A 26,937-nucleotide genomic window follows, 5' to 3' on the forward strand; every position below is an offset into this window, starting at 1 on the left:
TGATGGAGGAGAAGGCCTTGCGCAGTCTCCGGTCTAATTCATCCCAAAGTTGTTCTATTGGGTTGAAGTCAGGACTCTGTGAAGGCAGAGCATTACTTCCACACCAAACTCGCTCACCCAGATCAAGTTGGAACTGGTATGGGGTTGTTTTTCAGGAGTTGGGCTCAGGCCACTTACTTCCAGTACAAGGAACTCAAAAGTGCTTTAGCATACCAAGACATTTTGGACAATTTTATGCTCCCAACTTTGTGGAAACAGTTTGGGGATGGCAGCTTCCTGTTCCAACATGACTGCACACCAGTGCACAAAGCAAGCACCATAAAGACATGGATGAGCGAATTTGGTGTAGAACAAGTTGACTGGCCTGACCAGTCTTTAACTTTACATGACAGTAACCCGATTTCCTACTCCGAGACCATACATATAAGGTAACTTAAAAATTTCCATTATTTGAATCCATTTATGATCTAGTCAGTAACTGTTTCACTTTAGCTTACTTCAGGATTTAAAGATCTGGGCCCGTAAAGCTTCTTAGAATTCTTCCAGAGAGCTCCTATCCTAGCCCAAAAAGCCCTAGCTGGGAGTCTTAGACTAAAAGTGATTTAGGAAACTTCTCAGAGCAACTGTACATGGAAAGTACAAAAACCTTTGTGTTAGTGAGGAGGTGTGGTTGACCCCGTTGCTGATGCAGCAATTCAAGGACTGTGACTGGTTAATAAAAAATAAAAAAAGTGTATAAGGTCTTTTTTATTTTATTTTATAATTTTAATTAATATTTAATTTTAATAATAATTTTTAAGATTTCATCACTAGGAGCAACTTTTGGGCCTAAGAAGCTTTGTAAATATGGGCCCAGGTCTCTAAACTGTCAAGATGATATTTAATAGCTTAAATAGATGTCAGATATTCTAACTTAAAAATATATTTCTTTTTTGGCAGTGTGTCAAGGTTAGTCAATCAGACAAACACCTCACCTTTTCACAAAATCTCCATTCGTCTCCCTGTTGATCAAATTCCTTCACTCCTGTCGTTGCAACTGCACTAACCATTCCTTTGGCATTGTGATCCTCTACTGTTGTGAGTGTTCCAGTCTAAACATGTTAATTATAGTATATAAACTCTGCATATTAGACATTTTAATCCAAAGTAGGAATATATTTAATTCACACACACACACATACACAGTTAACACAAATCATGTTACCTTAAAATACAGTATTGTAATATTTACTAGTCAAACTACTGTAATGCCGTATGTACTGCCACATTAAGTGTTGTAAAACTAATTAAATGTAAATCTCTGATCCCAGTGTAAGCAGATATATGGAGTTTATTTGGTATGAACAGATCGTTGTCTGATGTTATTCTTTCCTTTTCCTTTTGAAGGTTATAGATTTTTGATCTGGTGATCCAGTACATTCAGGCCATCACTGACCTTATTTTTTGCCACATAATGTTGTTGAGCCTAGACCTGAGCAACTGAAGCAACCACAGATCATAACACTGCCTTCAGAGTCTCACTCATCAGACAACATAAACATCTTTGATTGCTCCAAAGTGAAATCATTAACAACATTTGGCAGAAGCTATTATTCGGATCGACTTACATTTTATCTGATTATAAATCCAAGCTTGGATATATAATAGATATTTAAAGTTCCGAGGTTTGAACTCTGGACCTTCTGGTCACTAGACCAAGTCTTTATCCTCCAATCATTTATGATTTTTTTCAACAACATTTTCTTTCTTTCCCTCATGAAGCTGATGGTTTAACTTTCTTTCCCTCATGAAGCTGATGGTTTAACTTTCCAGAAATTGACAATGTATTGGACAGTTCTTAAGCCATTTCCAGTCTTTTCAGCAATCTACTTAGTTGTTGTCTTTGCTTGATGCAGGGATACATCTTCGGACATGGTTGTGTAAGAAATGAGGCGCTGCTCACTGAATCAGTTACGGTTTAAAGTAGTGTTGTGAGCTGAAACGTAATAATTGCCACAGCAATTACGAAAGCAAATGCTTGTAAGTAGCTGCTGATTTAAACCCATATGTCCCCCTCCTTTTTAAACAGGATGGTATACAAGACAAAATCTACTAAGTAAACAACACAACTCAGCTATCTCCTGTGTGAACGCGCTGATGTTGCCGAAGAGCACGTCTCCGAGTGAAACTCTTTTCGCACTGCGAGCACTGATACGGCTTCTCTCCCGTATGGCTACGTCGATGCATTTTGAGAGTACGCCGCTGAGTAAATCGTTTCCCACATTGCGAGCAGATGAACGGTTTCTCTCCCGTATGAATTCGATGGTGTTCAAGCAAATCACCGAGTCGATTAAAACTCCTCCCACACAGTGAGCAGTGATACAGCTTCTCGCCTGTGTGACTACGCTGGTGGAGCTCGAGGTGACTTCTCCGAGTGAAACTCTTCCCGCAGTCTGAGCAGGGATACGGCTTTTGTCCCGTGTGAAAGTGCTGGTGCGTTTTTAAACTGCGCTGGCTAGTGAAACTCTTTCCACAGTGTGAGCAGTGGTACGGCTTCTCGCCCGTGTGAACGAGCTGGTGTCGTTGGAGATGGGTGCTCTGAGCGAAACTTTTCCCACACTGCGAGCACTGATGTGGCTTGTCCCCGGTGTGTATGCTCTGGTGTCGTCGGAGGCTACTACTCTGACTGAAACTCTTTCCACACTGTGAGCAGTGATGCAGCTTCTCTCCTGTGTGAGCACGCTCATGTGCCTGTAGGTTACCTTTCTGAGTGAAACTCTTCCCGCACTCTGAGCAGCGGTATGGCTTGTCCCCAGTGTGAATGCGCTGGTGGAGCAGGAGGTGACCCGTCTGACTGAAACTCTTTCCACAGTGTGAGCACTGATACGGTTTCTCTCCTGTGTGAGTGCGCTCATGAATTTGTAAAATGCTTTTACAAGTAAAACTCTTTCCACAGTATGAGCACTGGTGAAGGTCTGTGTGCATTCCTTCTTGACTGCTCGCACTGCTCTCGGCCATCGCGCTCCTCTTTATCTCTATTAAGAAAACAAAACTGGAAGTCAATATCATGAGTGATGCAAATCAGTTTTATGGGAATGCATCCAATAGTTAACTATTTAATTTGTGCATGTCGTATTACTTTTACAAATTGTTATCCCCTAGATTAACGTTTCTGTTTGCAATACTACAAGATCAAGGCTTAGAGATATAGAGAAAGATATAGAGTGACATATATGAAATACATTTTATTTAATTTTAACCAGCTACATAAACATGACTGAGCAAAAACTTAAAATAAAAAAAAGAAAATCAGATAACCTCATTTTCTTTTAATAAATTGCTGTCAAACACATACACAGTTTAAATATTATTTAAATTATTTAAATTATAAAAAGACTTTTTACTTTTAAAAGACAAATTACTGTTAAGCACGGACACAAAAACTTATTTACAGATCACTAAATAGATCAGTAAATATAATATATATATATAATTATAATATATTTAATATAACCTAATATCATATAATTATAATATAATAATAATAATAGATAATATAATATATAATATAATATATTATATAATATAATAATTATATATAATATAATTTTTAATTCATAATCAGGTGTTTTAAACAAATTGTCAAACACACAAACAAACTAAACTTTATTTACAGATTACAATTATAAACACTATTATTGTTGAACATATACTATATTTTTTTTTAATGTGAACTATAATAAAAAATATAATTAAAACAATTTTGTCTAGGCAGTTTTTTAATTTATGAAACAACCTTATTTACAGATTACTACTATAAACACTCTGTTAAATACATTCAGAAAAAAAAACTTAACTACAATTATACAAATTCTCAAACAATATTGTCAAGGCGGATTTGTAATTTATTTACTTAATGTTAAATATATACAATGATTTAAAAAAAATCTAAATTATAATTAGCAATTCATATAAAAAAATCTTGTCTAGGCTATTTAATTTATGATTAAATGTTTTCAAATAAGTTGTTGTCAAACACATTCAATAATGCCTAGACTCGTTTTTTAATCATGATTAAATGTTTATAAATTTCATGAATTGTTTTTAAAGACACACACACTCATAACCTTATTTACAGTTTATGATTATAAATCATTTTATTGTTAATTATATACTTTTTAATCCAAAATATATATATATATATATATATATATATATATATATATATTTTTTTTTTTTTTTTTTTTTTTTTAATCTCATTTTTATTGTCTAGGCATATTTTTAATTTATGATCAGACTTTTTAAACTTATTGTCAAACACGCATACACACAAAACACACTTAGCCCTGTTTGCAGATTGCAGCTATAAATATTACTATTGTTAAACACTTACATTTATTATAATAAAAAATCTAAAATATAATAAATTCTCATTAAAAAACATTTTAAAAGCCGAATTAAAAATTATGATTACATGTTTTTATTTATTTATTGTCAAACACAAAACCTTATTACAATTATTAACATCTCACAGTTAAACTTATATATATATATTAAATTTTATATATAATATTATATATAACTATAAACAGAATTATTTAAAACTAAACAATAAAAAATACTCTTTAAACTATATAAACATGACTAAACAAAAAAACAAAAACTCAACAAAAAAAAATCTGATAAACGTTTAAAACATAAATAAATAAACTGTTGTCCCACACGCAGAGATTTAACCTTATTTACAGATTACAATAAACATTGTAAACTATATACTTTTTGTTTTTAATCTAAACGATAACAAAACAAAAAAAAAACTTAATATTGGTGGATTTTAAGGATAGGTGGGTTTTAAACGCACGCGCACACACACAACTCAAACCTTACTAGCAGTATTAAGCCTTATTTATAGCGAAATAAAGAAAGCTAACACACACACACACAGTATCAGCTCTGCCTCATGAACACACACTGCGCCTTCCGCGGAATAAATACCACGCGTGTTTACGGCCGTTTCTGTCACCAGATAAATAACAATAACACTCAGAATGTCTTACTACAGTGTGAGCTCGCGCTCCAGAGCCGGGTTTCCGCGCGGGAGTCGCGCGCTGCCGCATAATTGTGCAACACTTGCTTCTTCCTGGTTCACGTGCGCATAGACACACCATAATAAGGGCGCACACGATCACGTGACATCACTGTCGAATCCAGTCGAGTAATAATGAGTGTTTTGTGAGTTCTGTGGTTTAAAAAACAAAACAAAAAAAACCTTTTACAAATAATTTTAGTTCCACAGAATTATAATTATGGAGAAGGGTTATTGCACAACAAATTTGATTAAACACGCCTGAGGTATTATTTTCTTATTCAGTAACACATCTTTGTGAGCTGTCTGGGTTTGCAATAAATTTGTAAAAGTTTTATACAGCATTTATGTGTTATTCCAAATAAAACAGTTAATATCATTTAACATTAAGATTTCTAGTAAAAATAAATAAATGAAAAAATCACAGTGTAGTTATCGATTATTGCAGACCGATTGACCTTAGCTAATGTGAAATCAAATATGAAATTAAAAACCTATAGCGACATAGCAAGGTTAGCGAACACTAGGGTCATACTTGCCTATGTAACTACGTACATTACACAGTCCCCAACATACGAACGAGTTCCATTCAGAGTCTCCAATTTGTTCATAAGTCCATCAAACATTGTCCAGGTACTAGCATACTAACAATGGGCTTTACACGGTATTAACCCAACATGTTCCATGATCTTTGGTCACTTGTTCTTTAGAATTGTGCCTATGGTTAACCAATTCATGCTAAAAGAACGAGCGATGTCTGACATCTTTTCACCTCGCTCCATTCTCTCAATTATTTCCACGGTTGTTTCCATCATTATTGCTTGCCGTTTCTTAGTAGTATCAGCTTCACCATCGCTGTCTTTATGCTTTCTCCCAGACATCCTGGAATGCACATGACAATGTATGCCAGATACGTGATCTATGAAGACAGTTCTGGCCCTGACTGGTATTGACATACCTTTATCTTTCCCACTTTCTCATTTTCATTTATTTTTCTTAAACTGAGAGTCTAATGGCTTTGACCTTTTATTACTTATAATAAAAGGCGAGCATCAGGATGTTACACTCTCCTAATTAGGAGTCAGGACTAAACCATTTCCCCTCAGCTTTTCTTCTTTGTCTTTTCGTGAAATGTGTTACTTCCAACTACTGAACCAGATGATGAGCAAAGATCTACTTTACAACAAACGGAAATTAACGCCAGAAGCACTTAATTATACATTAAATTAAAACACAGGAAACTGTCGTGAATTGTCAAATTTATGTCAAGAAACATGTTCAACAGTATGTTTTTGTATTTCTTTAAAAGACCTTAAATATGTACTGTACATCTTTGTTCATAATTCAACTGATTGTATGGCTTTCACTATAGAGACCTGTAACAATCCATTCTCACCAAGCATCCTGAAATTCTCTTCTTGGTTAACAGCAGAAAATATGACTAGCACCTTATACACAGAAGCTACCTCATCACCATCATCATACAGTAATCAGTTTACTAATTAATCTACTGTACAAATAAACTGATTTTAAAGTGTTGGTAATTAACAGAAGAAAAAAAAAACACATGTACTACTTATTATGGCAACAGTTTCTGTAAGGTGTTTAACCATCATGGAAGGAGTCTCCAATATCAGCACTTTGTAACAGTTATCTAATTTTATAAATAATAAAGAATGTGGTTTGGCGACAACTGTTTATATACGTCATAACCAAACTGACTTGTTCTGTGGACGCTCTGCAACATTAACTGTTAAAAGACTGAGAACTTTGATTGGTCTTTGCATAAAAAAAAATAAATAAAATAAAATAATATTTAAAGTTGTTTCAGTCAATATTCCTACTTGATAAGGTTTAAATGGCAAGCATTTTAGTTTATAACTGCTAGCGAAATTTTTATATATATATTTTTTAAATCAAGATTCACCTTTCAACATTGAAGAACATAAAACAGTTGTCATTCCAGAGTTGTGGACCACAGAGATCTGATGTAAGGTCTTGAGTGATTATGATGAGAAAATAGATGACTGATAACTGGTTAAGTATTTAAAGTAAAGGTCCTCAAATTATTGCATTGTCTCATCGTACTGGGGACAATATTCCAGAAAATATTCTATTTCATGTAATTTTACTGCTGAGAAGTGTTTTTGGTCTCAAGACCGGATAAAAATGGGAGGGTTTCGCCAGGAAGGGTATCCAGTGTAAAATCTGTGCCAAGTTGTTGTGCGGATTACTTGGTTCACTGTGTCGAGCCCTTGACGAGAGCAGCCAAAGGACTAACAACAACAACAGTTAAAAGGCTTTGCTGCCACCTTTTTTTTTGCTGCCACCTACTGAACTAGATTGTGGGCATCATTAGAAGAATTTCAAATATTAATTGGCAAAAAAAATAACCTTGGTACCCCTTTTCCAACAAGTCACCAGGTATCGCAAAATGTCAAGATGACATTTAACAGGTTAAATAGATTTTAGATATTCTAACTTAAGATATTTTTTTATTGATGACATTAGAATCAAATTAATTGCAATTGTGCAAAGTACACATTCAAAGCCAATAAATTGCAGCAGTGTATGATCAGACGTACAACTCACCCAATACTTTTCACTAAATCCATTTCCTTTCCGTTCATTTAAATCTCTGTGACACTGTGATTCTCTACTGTTCACTTTTAATTTACTTTCTTTTAAATAAAACTTTTAAATGCACAGAACATGGAATTTTGGAAGAAAAGTAAACATTCAGCAGCGGAATTGCATTCTTTAATTTCACAGCATTTAATTTCTCACTTAGATATTTACATAATTTTGAAGAATAGTTTTAATGATTTAAAATATAACAACTCTATACTAGCTTATGATAATGTGAAAATTTATTTAAAAATTAATCTGAAACACTTTAGTGGAGAAAATCTCGACTCGCTTCTAAGCTTGGTGTTAATCTGCACAGTATCATTATCTGCAGTAAATCTTAAACAAAACTGTGGAAAATTAGCAAAATAAGCATTTCTTAGTATACTATAGATCTAGTTAAAAATTAAGTCTCGCTTGTCTCCAACACTCACCTTTCGTTAAGCAGAGAACACAACACAACAGAGTTGGATGAAAAAAACTAAACCTGACCTGTAATTCAACATCAGACTTAAGACTAATGGCACAAAACTAAATAAGGAATCACAAGATTTCCTGAACCGGCAGGTGCACAAGAAACTTCACTGGTATGAATGATGAATTCATATTAATAGCAGTTTCAAAATAAAAGGTTTATAGAAAGCATAAAGTGGGCACAAAATCTGCAAAATACACACATTTTAATCTAAAACACATACACACATGGTTAACACTTAACATGTTAACTCAAAGGTACAGTATTGTCACCTTTACCAATGGCTAATGTACTGCCATGTTTGTGTTTTAAAACTAATTAAACATGTAAATCTCTAATCACAGTGTAAGCAGTTATATGAAGTTTAGACCAATGTCATGACCGTTGGTGTTTTTATTTTCCCCTTAAACTTTAGCCTTTTGAGTTCTACTGTAAACAGTGTTAAAGTTTACAAAGTTGGTCACCATTATTGGCAGCCCTGGTTAAGATGTGTTTTTAAAAATTGTAGAAAAATCTGATCTTTAAAAAGAAATTTGCTTTTGTTAATCTATAACAAAAAAAAAAAAAATTTAAATCACCTGTTCCACAATTATTGGCACGACTTATAAAAATATATTAATCGGAGCATATTTACTGTAGTTTATAAAGTTGATCAGAGTATCTAGAAACTTTTAATTAATCATTCATTACTCCCTGTTTCCATATGGTATAAATATGACATGAATCAGGGGCCTATTTCTCTTATCCACTCTTCAACATGGGAAAGACAAGAGAACACCCCATTCAAGTAAGGCAGATGTGTGTCAACCTTCATAAGTCAGGCAATGGCTACAAGAAAATAGCCACTCGCCCATATCTACAGTCAGAGGAATCATTGAGAAGTTTAACTGGAACAGTGAGGAACAAGGCTGGACGAGGACCTGAGTTTATCTCGCCAACACGCCAAGTGAGATGGATGGTAAGAGAAGTAAAAAAAAAAAAAAAGAATCTCCAGACCTCACTGTTAGAGAACTGCATCAAAAAGTGGCATCTTGGGGTCACAAAGTCTCTATAGCAAGTATTAGATGCTATCTACATGCCTACAAGCTGTTTGGGAGGCTTGCAAGGAAAAAACCTTTTCTCACCTACAATCACAAACATAATAATCTGGACTTTTCTGGGACTTTAACTTGGACCATGTGCTACAGTATAGTCAGATGAGACTAAGATATAGCTTTTTTGGTAACAAACACTGTCTGGGTCAGGCGTAAAACAAAGTATGAGTATGCGGAAAAGCACCTCATGCCCACTGTGAAGTATGGTAGAGGATCTGTGATGCTGTGGGCCTGTTTCTCTTCCAAAGGCCCTGGGAGCCATGTTAAGGTACATGGCATCATGAACTCTCTGAAATATCAGGACATTTGAAATCAAAATCTGATGGCCTCTGTCAGAAAGCTGAAGATGGGTCATCATTGGGTCTTACAGCAGGATCATGACACCAAACGTGTGGTAAAATCTACACAAAAATCGTTTAGCAGACACAAAATAAAGCTCCTTTCATGGCTCCCAGTCCTCAATCCAGTTGAGGTGAGCTCAAGAGGAGAGTGCATTAGAGAGGTACCAGGACTCTGGATGATCTATAAAGATTGTGCAAAGATAAATGGTCAAAGATCTCTCTAGTTGTATTCTTCAATCTTGTGAAATGTTATCGGAGGAAATTAAGTGCTGTCTTGGGGTTGTACTAAGTTTTAACATCAGGGGTGCCAGTAATTGTGGCATACATGCTTTCATGTAAAAAAAATTGTTGAATTGTTCTTTCTTTTTACATCGTGGTTCTATATTGTTTCAATAAAAAATTAATTTATTAGGAGCCTAAAAACACATTTAACCAGGGGTGTCATTTATAGTGACCAGCACTGTACTGTATATAATACACTGCATGCATAATGTAGTGGTGGTCAAATCATGTGATTCCTGATTACTCAATCAATAAATGTGATAAACCTGGTAAATCAGGTTGTCAGCTGACTTCATTTTATTGCCACATAATGTTGCTGAGCCTAGACCTGAGCAACTGAAGCAACCCCAGATAATAACACTGCCTTCAGAAACTTGTACAGTGGACACCAAGCATGGATTAGTTCATGTGCTTCCCTTTCTTACTCTGATGTGCCTTTTACAATGTCAATCTGGACTCAGCAAACCACACAACCTTTTTCTGATGCTCCAAAGTTCAATTTAACAAGTGGTTTACTTATGGATACACATCTGTTTAGTCCCAGTTCACATCTCATTTTCTCTGACTTTTTTACATCCATCTGGAATCCCCTATACAAGATGTCTCTGATACAGAGAGTGGACCAGTGAAAGTTCTCAGGTATATTAATACCAAGTGGATTCAGTCAGCTTTTAGTTATCATAATTGTTAAATAATAATGGGAAAGAACAACTAAGTTCTTTGTAATGAAGTTTGTTCTACTTACAGTTCCAGATTATATCAGAGTGGCTACATGAGTTCACCTGGTTTCATTATGAAAAGGATAAAATTTTGATTCATCATTCTGGGTTTTAGAGGCTGGGGGAGACGTAGCAGGCGGCTAAGGCTCTAGGTTGTTGGTCTGAGGATTTGAGAATTCAGGTTCGAGCCCCCTCGTCAGTGGGTTGCCACATCCCCATACTACCCCGCCACTGCATGCAGCGCCATTCCATAACCCGAATAAAATAGGGGGTTGCGTCAGCAAGGGCATCTGGCGTAAAACCTGTGCCTCCCTCGATGGGAGCAGTTGAAAGACTAACATCATTCTGAGTTTTAGAGCCAAATCCTCATGAAGACTTAGGAGTTGTAACCTGCCCCGTTCTCTTTATGTGAAGTTGATAAATAAAAAAAAAAGGTTAGTCCAGAAATCAACAATGAACTGGGCAGGTCTTCTGACATGTCAAACCCTAGTAGTCTTGTGTGGATTCGTGGTCGATGCATTTTGAGATATCCTCTACCCTGCCGAGTAACTTCTGTCGCACTATAAGCAGACAAGCGGTTTCTCTGCCGCGTGAAGGCGCTGATGCCGCTGCAGATTGCTTCCCTGGTTGAAACTCTTTCCGCACTGCGAGCACTGATACGGCTTCTCTCCTGTATGGCTTCGCTGGTGTATTTTCAAATAACCCGGTTGAGTGAATCTTTTCCCGCACTCCAAACAGTGATACGGCTTTTCTCCGGTGTGGGTGCGCTGGTGTGTTTTGAGGGTACACTGGTGAGTGAATGTTCTCCCGCACAGTAAGCAGAGAAAGGGTTTCTCCCCTGTATGAACTCGTTGGTGGTACTGGAAAGCACCGAGTCGTTTGAAACTCTTGCCACACAACGAGCAGTGATACGGCTTCTCCCCCGTGTGAGTGCGCTGGTGGAGATGGAGGTCACTTCTTCGACTGAAACTCTTCCCGCAGTCCGAGCAGGGATGAGGCTTCTCCCCCATGTGAATGTGCTGGTGCAGTTGTAACCCACACTGGCGAGTGAAACTCTTCCCGCACCACGAGCAGTGGTACGGTTTCTCGCCCGTATGGATGCGGAGGTGTCGCCGGAGGTTACTTTTCTGAGTGAAACCCTTTCCACAGTGCGAACACTGATGCGGTTTGTCCCCTGTGTGAATACGCTCATGTGCCTCGAGATGGCTTCTCTGAATGAAACCCTTTCCGCACTGCGAGCAGTAATGCGGCTTGTCCCCGGTGTGAATGCGCTGGTGGACCTTAAGATGACTCGTCTTCGTGAAGCGCTTTCCACACTCCGAACAGCGATACGGTTTCTCTCCCGTGTGAATGCGCTGGTGTGTTAGTAAATTGCTCCTGCAAGTAAAACTTCTTCCACAGTATGAGCACTGGTGATGGCCTGTGCGTACTTGTTCTTCACTGGTCGCACTACTCTCAGTCATCGTGCTCTTCTTCATCTCTAGTAAGAAAAAACTGGAACTCAATATCATGTGTAAAACAATTTTTTTTTTTACCTTTAGATTCATGTTTTAGGTAGTCACAGAGAGTGGAATGTATAACCTACTGTACGTTTCCGCATACAGTACATTATAATTAATAGTTATAATGATTTGGTAATGCACTGCCTGCCTTAAAAAATAAAATCAAACAATACACACTAATATTTCCTTCATTTCTCTCCAAAATCTTGAACTAATGATGAGAGAGTCAGAGTGCTGCATAAACCTCTTCAGTACACCCCACAGATTCTCAATGGGGTTAAGGTCTGGACTCTAAAGTGACCAATCCATGTGTAAAAATGATGTCACATGCTTCCTGAACCACTCGACGAATCCTGACATCATCTTGCAATATGGCCGTGCCATCAGGAAAGAAAAAAAAAAAAACGTATGTAACAAATGTAATAATATGGTCATTTAGTACATGCAGGTCGTCAGCCGACTTCATTTTTTGGGCACATGACATTGCTGAGCCTAGACCTGACCAATAGATCATAATACTGCCCCCACAGGCTTGTAGAGTAGGCACTAGGTAGGTGATGGGAGCATCACTTTATCCGCCTCTTTTCTTACCTTGATCACTCTGGAACAGCGTAAACCTGAATTCATCAAAACACATTTTCCGTTGTCCATTCTTCCCCCCCCCAATTAGGCTTACTGATGTGTGCTTTCTTTAACACTACATTGCTGTTTAGTCTCAATCCATTAGGTTCTCTTTGCATTCTGCATGTAGAACTGGTTTTATTCAGTAAAGTTTTTGCCATGACCATAGGATATGTCTTCTGACATGGCAGTTTATGAAATGTTAGGAGTAATTAACTTGTTGCAGCTGACTAACTTTTTTTTGTCTTGGTTAAATCCATTTTTTATTTTTTTTTGCAGTTGTTGAATTAGTCTAAATTACAGCAGAGTGACACATCATTTTCATGTTAATTGCTGTTGAAGAATAAAAAGTTTTTAATTGCATCATTTAATCCTCATTACTTTCATATTTCTTATTTTAGGGAAAAAAAAAGAAATTTCTTCATTTTTTCATTCCCTACCTTTCTCCATAAAAAAACAGCTGATCGTATACGTGATAATTGATTTTTTTTTTTCAAGGTGGACTGGCCATTTGCTGCTGAGCAGAAAATGCAGATAAAAATCGATTGGTGTGTGCACTGATGTACTGCTCAATAGAGATGTGTGGTTATTGGCCAAAACAATTAAATATGATTGTCTAGGGTCTACCAAATGGTTGAACTATACCATTTATCCATCCCTACCTGGAAGCCAGGTTAGTTTGGTCGGACATCCCAAGTCTGTTGTTAGATACCACATTTCAAACATTAAGCACCAAAACAATTAACAGTATGAAATTGGGTTAAGATCTCTTCAACATATTGTTAAACCTTGTAAGGATAGTCCTGTACCATCAACTTTGTGGAAGAAATGTGTTTAAAAAAATCATCAGGAATGGAGACCACATACACATGATGTAAAGATGCATGATGAAAATTGACAGCAGAGACCAGAGCTATGTTAAATAGTGAAAGTAAGAGCATTTTCACACACATGATGAGAACATGTCGGGGACTAAACAGCTGTGTCCATAAGAAACTCACTCGTTAGTGATGAGTCCAGATTGATCCTATTTCTGAGTGATTGGCATGTCATGGTAAGAAGCGATGCACCCATCGTGCATCATCACCATCATAGTGTTGCTTCAGTCGCTCAGGTCTAGGCTCAGCAATGTTATGTGGCAATAAAACGAAGTCAGCTGACCACCTGAATGTACTGCATCAACAAGTTATTACATTTATAGAGGTTTTCTTCCTTGATGACACAGGATTCAGATTGTGAAAGTGTCCCTTCCTCCTTTTAATATTTCTTTCTCGTTCACATCATGATTTAGAAGCTCCACAATCTGTTAGAATACTCTCGAATGTATGTCCTAAAGGTATCAGACTTTGGGTGGGTTAGACCTAGGCTATGAGGAATCATCCAGTTATACCCACAAAATAGAAAGTAGACTACATCACTGGGCAGAGCCTAGACACAGCACCAGCGACATGACGAAAGGCTCATTTGGCTAGGTTTCTACACTGCATCAGTTGCAAACAAGGTCGCTAGCAGTTACACAGGTTTCAGTGCAACTCTACAACGATGATGATTGTTGTTGGAGGTGGGGGGCTTGATACGCCAATAGAGTAGTTTCACATTTTTATCACTGTACTTATTCAGACGCCGGATGCCAGCTGACGTAATAAAAAGTATAAGAAGGGCGTACAGACGGTCACACATGCTCTGCAGAGACTCTTCTTTAAAAAAAGAAAAAAAAAAACACAACAACAACATGAGGTCTGATCCTTAAAACTCAAGCAGCACGGATCCGTAAGGCACCACTGCATTCATCAATTCATAGCCGATTTTTCTTGCATATACAAGAAGTATGCAGAAGTCCTGCCGGTGTATAGACAGAGGAGGCTTCAGACAGAAACAAAATTATTACTTTTAAAATGGGTAAATTGTACCGCTACTAGAATATGGGAATACTGTCACGAAAATGTAGACCTCAAAAAATTTGCTTATTATTATCATTTAATTAAGTTGAACAAAAGAACCTTAAACAGCAACAAAACATGTTATCTTATAAATCTGTGCCATTTGTTTTCCTATGTCACTTTTTTTTTGTTCAGTAATGTGCGTATAGTTGGTTAAAATAAAATAAAATTCAGTTCATCATATTGACTAGGTTGTGCTGGGGAAAAAAAGTGTATGTCACTTGCACAATCCTGACCTCATGTACATACACAGCCTTGGAACAAAAATTAGAGGCCACTGCAGTTTACTCCAGGAAACCTTTGTAATATCATCAAGGGGAAGATGGAGGGTCACAAGCCACCAAGCAAAGCTGAGCTGTTGGCTTTTTTTTTTTTTTGCAGAAAGAGTGGTATAAAGTTACCCAACAGCAATGTGAAAAACTGGTGGAAAGCCAAAACACATATAAGCTGTAACTGCAAATCTGGATTATTCCACCAAATACTGATTTCTTAATGTCAATTAGCCAAATCATTAACACAATTTGTGTTTTTTTTTCCATTTTGCTTTTTAGCTCTGCAAATACTGCATGATCTTGTATTATTTTGATGTGCTGTGATGATGTCATTTCATTTAAATATCCACTCTAAATAATAATTATATTCTGAATTTAGGAGAAATAGTGTAAAAAATTTTTTTAAACAAAACCGTTCATTTCACCAACACATGCACCTGTATTCATTATTGAGCAGTGGTCTCTTTTTTTCCCAGAGCTGTATATATTTATTAAAACACAATGCAAAAAAAATAAAATGCTTATATATATATATATATATATATATATATATATATATATATATAATGTTTTGGGTTTTTAAGGGCTTCCTACTCTGACGCACAGTTCCATGTTTGTTCACAAAAAAATGTTATGTTTTTTAAATGGAGGGGAGGGTTTTAAATGGAACCTGAGGGTCTCTCGGCAGTATGTGATGATTTTTATTTTTACATGTACATTTCATTTTATAATATATGCATATATACTGTATTATTGAAGACGAGCTGCACGGTGAATTACATTTATACTGCGATGAAGGTAACGTGAATGCGTAGGAAAGACTGTTAAAAACCATAACATCATTTATCAACACTGACGTTATTGATATATTCCCAGTAGCGCCCTGGTTTACTGCTGCACCGGCATCCTAACCCAGTAATACCCTACTGATTACTGATCCAGGATGATCCTCAGGATGATCCTCAGGATGATCCAGCTGTTCCCTGGGACGCCTGGATCAGTTCATTAATTAACTGGGTTATGTTATTGAACACTTGAGGAGAGGAAGGTAAATGCCCCCCCCCCAGGGGCTTTTTAAGGGGAAAATTAACTAAACACTTAGTAAAAAAAATAAACATAATAAAAAGAATTTCACAAATCTAACAATGAGAATCCTTCCCTGATAAAGGTGGTTATAAAGGTTAGCTCCTGTTCCATACTGTATTATCAGGACTCGGGATCCAGTCACTAACCGTTTCACAGTCATTAACTCACCTCAGGATTTATAGATCAGCAGATTCCTGCTCCTCCTCTGAAAACCGTCTTATTATTACTATTAACTCGATCACATCGGTTGCAGGTGGAAATAATTACATGCCGAGGTGTTTTTAGCTCGGATGGGTCGCTGGGTATTCCACGCGGGAAATTACTTCCGGTCTTTTTCTTCTTCCTTGTCTTGTAATGACGTGTTTTCTTCCGCCACCTGCTGGACTGAATGATTGGAAAAGGATTCACTCAGATTGGATGAACATACAGTACAGTACTGTATCTGCTAATGAAAAGCTAAGAAACCTTTAGAATCATTACTGGGAACACTGGGAACAACTTACAAGAATTTACCCAGGATTGAAAAGTTGAACACAATTAAAAAAGGCTAAAAATATTAAGCTTGATAAAAAAAAAGGATTTATGAATTTATTATCATTATTATTAAGAATGACACTTATATTAATAGGACACAATAGTTAAAAACTTAATTGAATCAAGAAATCCTTGACATTATATACACTACCACTAAAAAGTTTGGGATGTTTAGTGATTTATTTTCTACATTCTACAACTGAAATTTGCAAGTCATCCCAAACTTTTTAGTGCTAGTGTATATAATATCAAGGATTTCTTGATTTAATTAAGTTTTTAACTGTTGTGTCCTTTTAATACGAGTGTCATTGACAAGAGACAGTTGTTTTTATAAGCCATGAAGCTCAGCTGTTCTGGGAACAGTTCTTACAAGAACAGTATTGTGTCAAGTGCATTTCCAAAACCCATCAATGATGAAACTGTCTCTCATGAAGACCTTCCCAGGAAAACAAGACCAAAACTGAGCTCTGCTGCAGAGGAGAAGTTCATTTAGAGTCACCAGCCTCAGAAATCACCAATTAACAACCAGCACCTACAGAGCGGAAGTAGCAGATATACATCTCAATATCTGTTATAACTGTTCAAAGAGGATTGTTGCATATTTTGAAAGCCTTCAGCATTGCTTTAGAGTGTAGAAAGAAATTAAACTCAGGAACAACCATGAACGAGTTAAAACGTGATCCCAAACTTTTGAGAGGTAGTGTAGGCTATAAAAATAATAATAATAATAATAATAATAAAAAGCTTTATTAACGTCGCAGAGTTTTTGAGTGATGGAGTTTTGTCAATGGAAGTTCTCTTTACTGACATTCCCTATACAGGGAGGAGGAAGTAAAGAGCATCCTGTGAAGCATGCCGCAGAATGGAACGCATCAAGGGTGTTGTACCCAAAGGTCAAAAGTCCAGTACTGGAGTTCCAAATTTCAAAATGTGAAATGAACGCGAGGAAAAGTGGACTCCAAAAAGAAGTCATAAATGAACAAAAAAAAATATGTTTGCAGACTGGTACAAAAAAAATCAAAAATAATAATAAATAAATAAATTGGTTTTGGTTCCCATAGGTTGAATTGCGGTGTAGTTAGCACTGTGGTCTTGCACCGCCAGGCTTGAGGGTTTGTTCTGGAGGTCCTACCATGGTTGTGAAATTACAAGAAGATTTTGTTGCTCACCATTGGCCTAACCGTGGTGAACATTGCATGTATGTATAACTGCCAATTTGAGGGACAGCTGCATTTCTGCTGCAGTTTAAATAAAAAGCTGACTGGACATATAGTTTAATGTTGTACTTCAAGAAGTTGACACAGGATAATATCTAGGTTATGGATGAAGGTGTTCAAGAAAATATCAATTATTGTTAGACACCTTATCATTTTCTCACTCAATCACTGTCTATACCACTTTATCTTGCATGCAGGGTCATGGGGCGTCCTGGAGCCCGTCCCAGGAAATTTAGGGCATGAGGGAACAAACCCACATAAAGATGATCTTCTTACATTTAAAGCATTTTGCAGACAACCTCAACCAGAGGGTTAAAGTGCTTCTACAAGGTGATTTTTAGTTTTTAGCAAAAAAAAAAAAAAAAGTCAATAAAAATGACAAATATGAGGAGATGACATTTGCTTTCGGTCCAGCAGGTGGCAGTACGCTATCTTTTAGCTCTGAAAACATTTTTAATAGTGGAAGAGCTGCAGTTATCCATGCGAGCTTATCCTCTCTCCATGTAGCTTCATCTGTACTTACAGTAATAAATCTGATCTAGAAGTAACAGCATGTGAAGAAGGTAAATGCATTGATCTTTAAATCTTGGGGGTGAGTCAGAGTGAAACTGGTTACTGACTGGATCCTAAATGGATCTCTGTTTATACAGTATGTAACACTGTTCATCAGTAAGTATATAACACACCTATTCATAGTGGCAGTCAGTTATTTTTTAAAATCCTTTGCTGAGGAACAAACACCTAGATTACTTCACCTACTTTGCATAAAATGGTCAGCAAGCGGAAGCTAAATCCCTGTGTATTCTCTGTTTTCAGGTGACAATATCACACCAGTTACAGTTCAACCAGAGGGTTACAAATGAGTATGGATCGGCAGATGTTAAGAAGATTAAAGGTTCGAGTGCAAGGTTTAAGAGTAGTAGCTGACCGTAAAAGAACACTCTTTATGTGTCAAATGTGTTACCGTTCCACATAACAACATCAACAACAAAAACTTTTGTCATGTATTATAGAGCAGTCAGTTCTGACCAAGAAATCTGATGAGATCCGTTCCACGAGTGCCAATAATGGACAGTAACGACACTGGGACGTCAATTAGCATCCCAGGTGTTATACAGTGGTTAATTACACTAATTGCAGTACCGTAGTTACAGTAACTCCGCAGTACTGAGGAGAGAGCAGCTGCCTGACTAAACCCACATTCACACCCAGTCACAGAAGCACTTCCAGTAAGAACACACACCTGATAACGTTATGTCGTCTTAAACAACACGCCGTCTCCATAATAGTTGCTTAAATGTCACTTCAGATAACCTCCTAACACAAGACTGAAGTTCAAATCCCTCTCTAACCTCTGATCAAGGGCACTACTTGGTGTGCGAAGCAAGGGAATGTACTTGTTTCACTAGCTTTCCATTTAACACTATTTGGGATTGGACCTTGGAACCTGAAGGTTAATGGAGTTAATATTCTTAAGTGAAAATATAAAGTAAAGCTCGTGAGTTCCTTAGGACTGTCCACCATCTTCATGGTTTATTCTCCTCAACCTTTGGCTACACAGTTCCAGTAAAAGTTTAAAACTACTTTTATCCCTGTTGATTACACTCAAGGTCCTGCTGTTGTGCTGGATACTGTGCTGATATTCCAAACAACAGCATGACCTCAAGTGTGATATTGCTTAAATATATTTAACAATGTGTTTTAAATCAATGAAAGAATTTTTATCCAGAATTGAGTAGATTAAGGATTTCTACGACAAGAATAAAAAAATCATATGGTTGTTGTGACACTACGTTTTTGTATTTTCATGTTATTATGTCACTTTTTTTTCTCACTAGTGATTAATAAGAAGATGCTGCGAACAAGAGATTCCACCCATAAACAGAAAACTCCTGCTAAAGCTTGTCTCATCGCCCCTTGTGTACCAGAGCTTCACCAGTGTTCCCAGTGTGGGAAGAGTTTTACTCACCAGAGAGGTCTTCAAAAGCACCGGCGCATTCACACCGGAGAGAAACCCTATGACTGCTCACAGTGCGGGAGGCGTTTTAATCGACTCGGCAATTTCAAGCGCCACCAACAAATTCACACGGGAGAGAAGCCGTACCCCTGTCCGCAGTGCGGAAAGAGTTTTAATCAGCTCAGTTATTTCAAAGAACACCAGCGTATTCACACAGGAGAGAAACCGTTTACTTGCTCGCAGTGCGGGAACAGCTTCGCTCAGTCAAGCACTCTGCGAAGACACGAGCGCATTCACACCGGAGAGAAACCGTATCAGTGCTCAGAGTGCGGGATGAGCTTCACCCGGTTTGGCAGTTACAAAAAACACCAACATATTCACACCGGAGAGAAACCCTTTACCTGCTTACAATGCGGAAGCAAATTTTCTCACCTGGTTAACCTGAAAATACACCAGCGTATCCACACCGGCGAGCGGCCGTATAATTGCTCAGAGTGTGACAAGAATTTCACTCGACTCAGCAGTTTCAAACAGCACCAGCAAATTCACACCGGAGAGAAACCCTTCATCTGCTCACAGTGCGGGAAAAGTTTTACTCACCACGGCACCCTCAAAACACACCAGCGCATCCATACGGGAGAGAAACCATACTGCTGCTCGCACTGCGGAAAATCCTTCGCTCACGTCAACAACTTCCAGCGTCACCTAGGAATTCACGCGGGACACAAAAAGTATAACTGCTCACATTGTGGGAAGAGTTTTAACCTGGAACGTCACCTCCAAGATCACCAGCGCGTTCACACAGGGGGGAAAGTGTTTGCCTGCGGACACTGTGGAAAGTGCTTCGCTCGACGCAGCAATGTCGAACAACACCAGAGAATCCATACAGGAGAGAAACCGTTTATCTGTTTACAGTGTGGGAGAAGGTTTACTCAGCGAGGTACACTCAAAATACACCAGAGGATCCATACTGGAGAGAAGCCATATTGCTGCTCACACTGCGGGAAGCTTTTCGCCCATGTCAATGCTTTCCGGCGCCACCAAGGAAGTCACACATGATATCATCATACTGTATCATTGCTCATAATGTAAAAAAGATTTAATCTAGAGCGCGGTCTCCAGGAACACCAGTGCATGCACAAGTGCAAGTGTTCAAAGAGCGGGAAAAGATTCAATTAAAGAAAGTCTTAAAAGCGTTGTCAGAGCACTGCACACAGATTTATTTGGTTTGTTTATCTAAGTACTGTCCAGAAAACACTCTCAAATTCAAAAACAAGCTATAGGATGAACGTTGTACAGCTGAATCGTGTCCAATGCCAGTGGTTTCTATTAAGTAAAATTGCTTACATTGCCATAATGGATGTAACACAGATGTGCTGACTTGGAGCCAGCAGTTTTTGACATCTACATGCAACAATACAGGAACTATATATTTTTTTGTATTTTGTGTTAAAACACATTCTGGTTAATAAACATATGTATATTCACAAAGTTAACATTTTAGCTGTCTACCAGACAACCCCCACCAACATCCCCACCCACACACCCTGGTATAACAGACCAAAAACATTTGCATGATCATCAAAGGCATTTTTGCTTTCATTTGCTTTTATGTTTTAACTTAAAGTCTACAATATTGGAAAGACAAATATGGACAATTATTTAAAAATATATATTTTAAGACAGAGAAACAACACTTATTCTTAGCACATTTATTAAACACTTTATTAAAAGGCCAAGTGTAGCGTAGCAGTTAGCCCTGCGGCCTCAAACATCAAGGGTTTTACTGTATTTCCTCCTTGGGTCTGTGTGCTTGGTTGGTTTTTCCCCGTTTCATTTTACCACCTTAAAATTAACAATATATACATTTATTATATTGTTAATTTTAGTCTTTTTTTTAGTCCATATTTTAGTCTTTACTTATTTATTTATTTTTACAACTAAAAGAAAAACACTCCAAATACCTGTTTCTACTTTGTCATCATGGAGTAATGTGTGTATTGAATCTATTTTAAGATGAGTGTAAAACATAAAAAAATGTGGAAAAGTTAATTTTCAGTCAGTACTGTATATACTTACAGTATATATTACATACACTCATGCACATAGAGCGGTGGCCAAAAGTATTAAGATCAGGATAAGCTGGTTTAGTTAATAAAAAAAAAAAACTTTGCTAAAACTCTGGAGTTCTCAAATTTCTGTACATAATTTTCAGGAAGAATATCAAAACATAGAATTTTACTTTTATCTCGATGCTTTTGGCCACCATTGTATACACACATGCACCTAAACCTATGAAGAAAGTCCTGAAAAGGAACAAGGGTGCCAGACCCTCCAAGGGAAACAGCCTGGTATCAGAAATAGTCTGAGGGGTCTGAAGAACAAGCTTAATGATTTCAGGGCCAGGGCTAAGTTAAGGTGGGTAATTCAGGAACCCCATCTGCTTAAACAAGACATGGCTGAACCATCGGTACTGGACCTGACTGGGCAATTTATTTATTTTTTGCCGTACTTCATGGACCAGATGATGTCAATGATAATGACGATGTCCATAAAGGTTGGAAAAGTCAAGAGAAGGCAGTGTGTGTCTGATGGTAAACAGGAGCTGGTACGAAAGCCTGAGAATTATGTATCCCCCTCACACACTTTTGTACACCCAACCTGGAGCTCCTGATCATGAAATTACACACTTTCTATGTTGCTCTGGATTTTCCTTTGGTTAAACTGTTATATATTCCACCTCAGGCAGACAGGGACACTGCCTTATGATAATTACATGAGACTCGCACTTAACACCAAACATATTACTGGCACTCATTGTGGCAGGGACTTTACCAGTGCAAACTTTAAAGGTGCGGTGCCAAACTTCCCCCAGAAACATCACCGGCCACACCAGGTATAAATGATCCTGAACGCTGTCACTTCTAACTCTACTCCCAACATACAGTCTGCTGTTGACCCTTGTGGGGACTCTGATAATGAGGGGATGGACTACTTAAAAATGATTAAACGGTTTGACACCTGACATTCCTAATCCTCAGCAATCTTTCTTACAGAGGAAGCTTCTTCCTGAAAAGTCAATTGGGCCCTTAACTGGGACTAAATACCTAGGACTAATCCCTTGGGCTAAAACCCACACACATCTAGTTAATAGATCAGTACTTTAACATAAAAATCACTATAAAAACTGAAAGGGTAGTCATTCACACCCATCAGCTTAGTGAAGTTGCATCACAAAAATTGCCAGGAGAAATGACAAATATGCTTAATAGTTAAAGTAAGAGCATGTTCCCATGAACAGTGTGATGAGAAATTACTGGATTGGGACTAAACAGCTGTGTTTCTATAAAAAAACCACTTGTTCATAGGACTCAGATAACATGAGCTTTTTCCATTGTCCAATCCTTATGCTCGCTAGCAAACTGAAGCCTTTTTTTCTGATGAGTCTCATGAACAAGTGGTTTTCTTATGGACGCACAACTGTTTAGTCCCAATCCTGTCAGATGGGACTAGATCATGTGACCTGATAGGTCCAGTTTGAGCCTATTCCAGAGTGATGGGCGCGTCAGGATAAGAAGGAAAGCGCATGAAGCGATGCAACATTCATGCATAGTGTCCACTGTACAAGCCTCTGGAGACAGTGTTATGATCTGGGGTTGATCAGTTACTCAGGTCTAGACTCAGTAACGTTATGTGGCAATAAAATGAAGTCAGCTGACCACCTGAATATACTGAATCACCAGTTTATCACATCTATAGAGTTTTCTTCTACCTTGATATCACACTCATATTCCAGTGTGAAAAGGTGGTTCTGAAAAATCATTTTCATACATGAAATGGAAACCACATTGCTAAATTCAGTCAAACAAAATATTAGAATGTGTGAATTTTCCACATTTTCTTGGTTATGAATCTAAGAAACCATCTATCTTGGACTTCATGACACATATAACCACAGTTCAGCTGCCATTTCTTTTTGATTGTTCAACCTTGTGTGTAATCACACTGCTAAAACCACAATTTTAATTGTTGTTCTATGCCTTGTGATCAGTGTTGGGGGATGTTACTTTTTAAAATAACTATTTACATTAGAAAATTACTGTCATCAAAATGTAATCAGTTAGATTACAGCATTACCATCACAGCACGGCGATTACATTTCCATCTTTCCGCGCGTTGGTCCTCGCAGACTTCTTAGAACGTTGGGCGGTCACTCACGGCGGCTCACAGTGCCTTACACCGCTTTTCACCGTGAGTCAAACCGCACAGGTGAGATAGGGGTATAAAAGGAATTATAGCAGGAATAACAGAAGGGGGCGGATTATTGGGGGCGGGGCTTGTAGGACGACTTTCACACAATAACGTAATCACTGCTGTCTGGCTCACGGATTGCATAACTGACTGAATAATGAATTAAATTTTCGAAAATATAAACAAATAACCGAGTACTTAAATGGCAGACCTATCACTACATCAAAAATGTTACAAAAAAGTAACCAAAAAGTACTTTGCAACACTGCTTGTGATACTTAATATTAGTATAATTGTACTGATAGTCTTCAGTGTAAATTTTTTTTGTAGTGGAAACATTATTTCCTTTATAACTTTCTTTAATAAATGTATAAAATAACTTTTATTTTAATGCCTGGACAGCAAAGCATTTTACTACTTACTGTGTAATTCTGTGTATATATATATGTACATATAATAAATATATCACAATATTTAAAATATATTTCAGAATAAAAGCAAAATAATAATAATAATAATAATAATAATAATAATAATAATAATAATAATAATAATTGGAATTCTAAAAGGACAGAATTTAAATTCCACTTCTGCATTTCCCCTCTATTCCACTAATCATTTTATTTATACAGTTTATTCATATAGTTTATATGAATCATGAACTGGACACTGTGTAGACCTGTTCAATGCGAACATACATACATGCGCAGTTCACACAACACATGTTAATCAAATTATTTCCTGTATTCTTAAATGTATAAGTCAAACCCATAGCTGATATACAGTATTGGCACATTTGTGTCTTTACAAGTATTTAAATGTGTACTGTACATCTCTTTTTAAAATGTAATTAGTTATACTGAGTTTATTTGGTACGAACAGACTGGTGTTGGATGATGCTACACTTTCATTCTCATCCCGAGTTTTAGCCAGGATTAAAAAAGTGGTCATGAGTCGCTATTTTTAAATACTACAGTACATATCTATGCAAATACTGTATATAGAGCACTGTTTGACTTCTTTTGCCTTTTCTGTCTTTATGAAGATCAACCATTGACATCATATTGTAAAATTGTAAAACTTATAGGTAACACTACAACTCTGACCTTACCTAGCTAACCCCATTTCTTGTCATAAAAAAAAAAAATCAGAAAATTAGTAATAATTACACATGAGACAGAGTGCTGTACTGTTGAATATCAGCATGGCTGTGAAGGATATCAGCAAAACAGCCATGCTGATATCCAACAATACAGCACTCTGCGGTATCAGCCATGCTACATCCAGCATCGTGTGTCATTTTGCTTTTATAAAACAGTTCCAGAAACACTACTTATTATTAACACTTTATGATTTGTTTATTTATTTACCCAGTTATTTAGGTCCACCAATACATATATACTTGGAAGCAGTTACTAAAGGAGATAAAGTGGAGCTTAAGATGACAAGCTTGTAAGATGTTTGTAAGATGTTGTCTTGGTTTTCCATGTGGGTTTTGACAGGCAGCTGCTTTCTCCTCAGTACTGTGGACCGTACAGACCCATAGTACCAGCCAAACGTTGTGGACACCTTGCAATTCAATGTTGTTGTTTTTTTGTTTAGTGATTTTCTACATTCTAGAACAATACTGGATTTTTCTTTCAAATAACATGTATGGCATTACTGTAGGTCATTAAGTAACAACAACATTAACAACAGTCAATTGTTATTTTAAGACATGAAGGGCAGTATTTGCAAAACCCAACCCATTAAGCACCATGATGAAACGGTCTCTCTTGATGACCTTCCTAGGAAAGCAAGGCCAAAACTTACCTTTGCTGCAGAGGAGAAGTTCATTTAGTGTCACCAGACTTAGAAATCACAAATTAACAACCAGCACCTCAGATTAAAGCTGTTACGACAGAGCAGAAGTAGCAGATATACATCTCAATATCAACTGCTTAAATGAGATTATTGCATATTTTGGATGGCTTCAGCATTGTTTTACAGTGTAGAAAGAAACAAACATCAGGAAAGACTATTGAGTTAAAAGGTGTGTCCAGACTTTTGACCAGTAGTGTACAGTACTTTCTCCCACGCTCTGACTGACAGGTAGTGTAGTTACCAACTGTAGAACACCCGTGACGTGGAGTGATGCTTAAAGTTAAATGTGCCAGTGGTGTTAGCATCTTTTATCACCACTCATGAAACGGCTCTTTTCCAATCAAAACTACTTGTTGTATAATAAACATTGTTTCATTATTGAGGTTTGTTGAAATGTCAAAAACCAGAAGTCCAACATTAACTAATAAAATAAAAAAATATAAATAAAATATATTTAACACATGCCATTTCAACACTTTGAGACATAATTATTCATCTTTATTATTACATTAAAACTTTCTATGGATGTAAATAAATTATTCACTTTTTTAAATAAATTTTTAGACATTTAAATGGGTCTGCATTAACATAAAAGCATGGAATAATGAAAACTATTCATTTAAAGGGTAGGTTAATACACAGTTCAGCCCGGATTCCCCATGTGCCACCAGGGTGGATCTTTGTCTGGGACATCCCATAGATGCTTGATTGGATTGAGATCTGAGGGATTTGGAAGTCAGGCCAATTCTTTGCCCTTTTTGCACCATACACAGCAAGCTGTGGAGCACTGGGTGTTCTAATATCTTCTTCATTCCGGTGGTTTGAGTTGCCTTGTTTGTTTTTTTGTTGGAACGGGGCATAAGAGCTGAACCTTGGGTCCCCATGTGAGGAGTAGATGTGCCTTGGGTGCTCATGATCTTGTCACCATTTTACTTTTATATCATTTATAATCAATGTTATTCAATTTACTGGTGGTGGTGTTAGTGTTATGGCTGATCAGTGTTTGGTGACATTTAAAGGATTTTGCATTTGTAGAGGCAGTGTATTAGCTGTTACAGAATCCTGCATACTGCCATCATTAAAAAAAAAT

General features: G+C 37.1%; 2 protein-coding genes across 3 annotated transcripts in view; one reads left to right on the forward strand and one right to left on the reverse strand.

Moving 5' to 3' along the window:
* Positions 1 to 1,455: 1,455 nt before the first annotated feature.
* LOC128518381 (oocyte zinc finger protein XlCOF6-like) overlaps positions 1,456 to 26,937 on the reverse strand; it is a 28,894-nt gene continuing 3,412 nt past the window's right edge. The window contains exons 3-4 of the mRNA XM_053491467.1: positions 11,217 to 11,981; positions 1,456 to 2,908 (exon numbers count right to left, since the gene is read on the reverse strand). Of these exons, the coding sequence (XP_053347442.1) occupies positions 2,110 to 2,908; positions 11,217 to 11,981 (1,564 nt within the window). The 3' untranslated portion in view covers positions 1,456 to 2,109. The remainder of the gene's footprint in view (positions 2,909 to 11,216; positions 11,982 to 26,937) is intronic.
* On the forward strand, positions 18,246 to 21,368 carry LOC128518283 (zinc finger protein 239-like). 2 transcript variants are annotated; one of them, XM_053491319.1, is made up of 3 exons: positions 18,246 to 18,339; positions 18,593 to 18,671; positions 19,615 to 21,368. In XM_053491319.1, exon 3 carries the CDS (start codon positions 19,629 to 19,631, stop codon positions 20,790 to 20,792), a length of 1,164 nt encoding a protein of 387 aa, XP_053347294.1. In that variant the 5' UTR covers positions 18,246 to 18,339; positions 18,593 to 18,671; positions 19,615 to 19,628; the 3' UTR covers positions 20,793 to 21,368. The 2 variants fall into 2 exon arrangements, with proteins under 2 accessions (XP_053347294.1, XP_053347300.1); XM_053491325.1 differs by lacking the exon at positions 18,593 to 18,671 and having other exon boundaries at positions 18,253 to 18,339.

This window comes from Clarias gariepinus, chromosome 1 (genome assembly GCF_024256425.1).
Source record: "Clarias gariepinus isolate MV-2021 ecotype Netherlands chromosome 1, CGAR_prim_01v2, whole genome shotgun sequence".
Lineage (NCBI taxonomy): Eukaryota > Metazoa > Chordata > Actinopteri > Siluriformes > Clariidae > Clarias > Clarias gariepinus.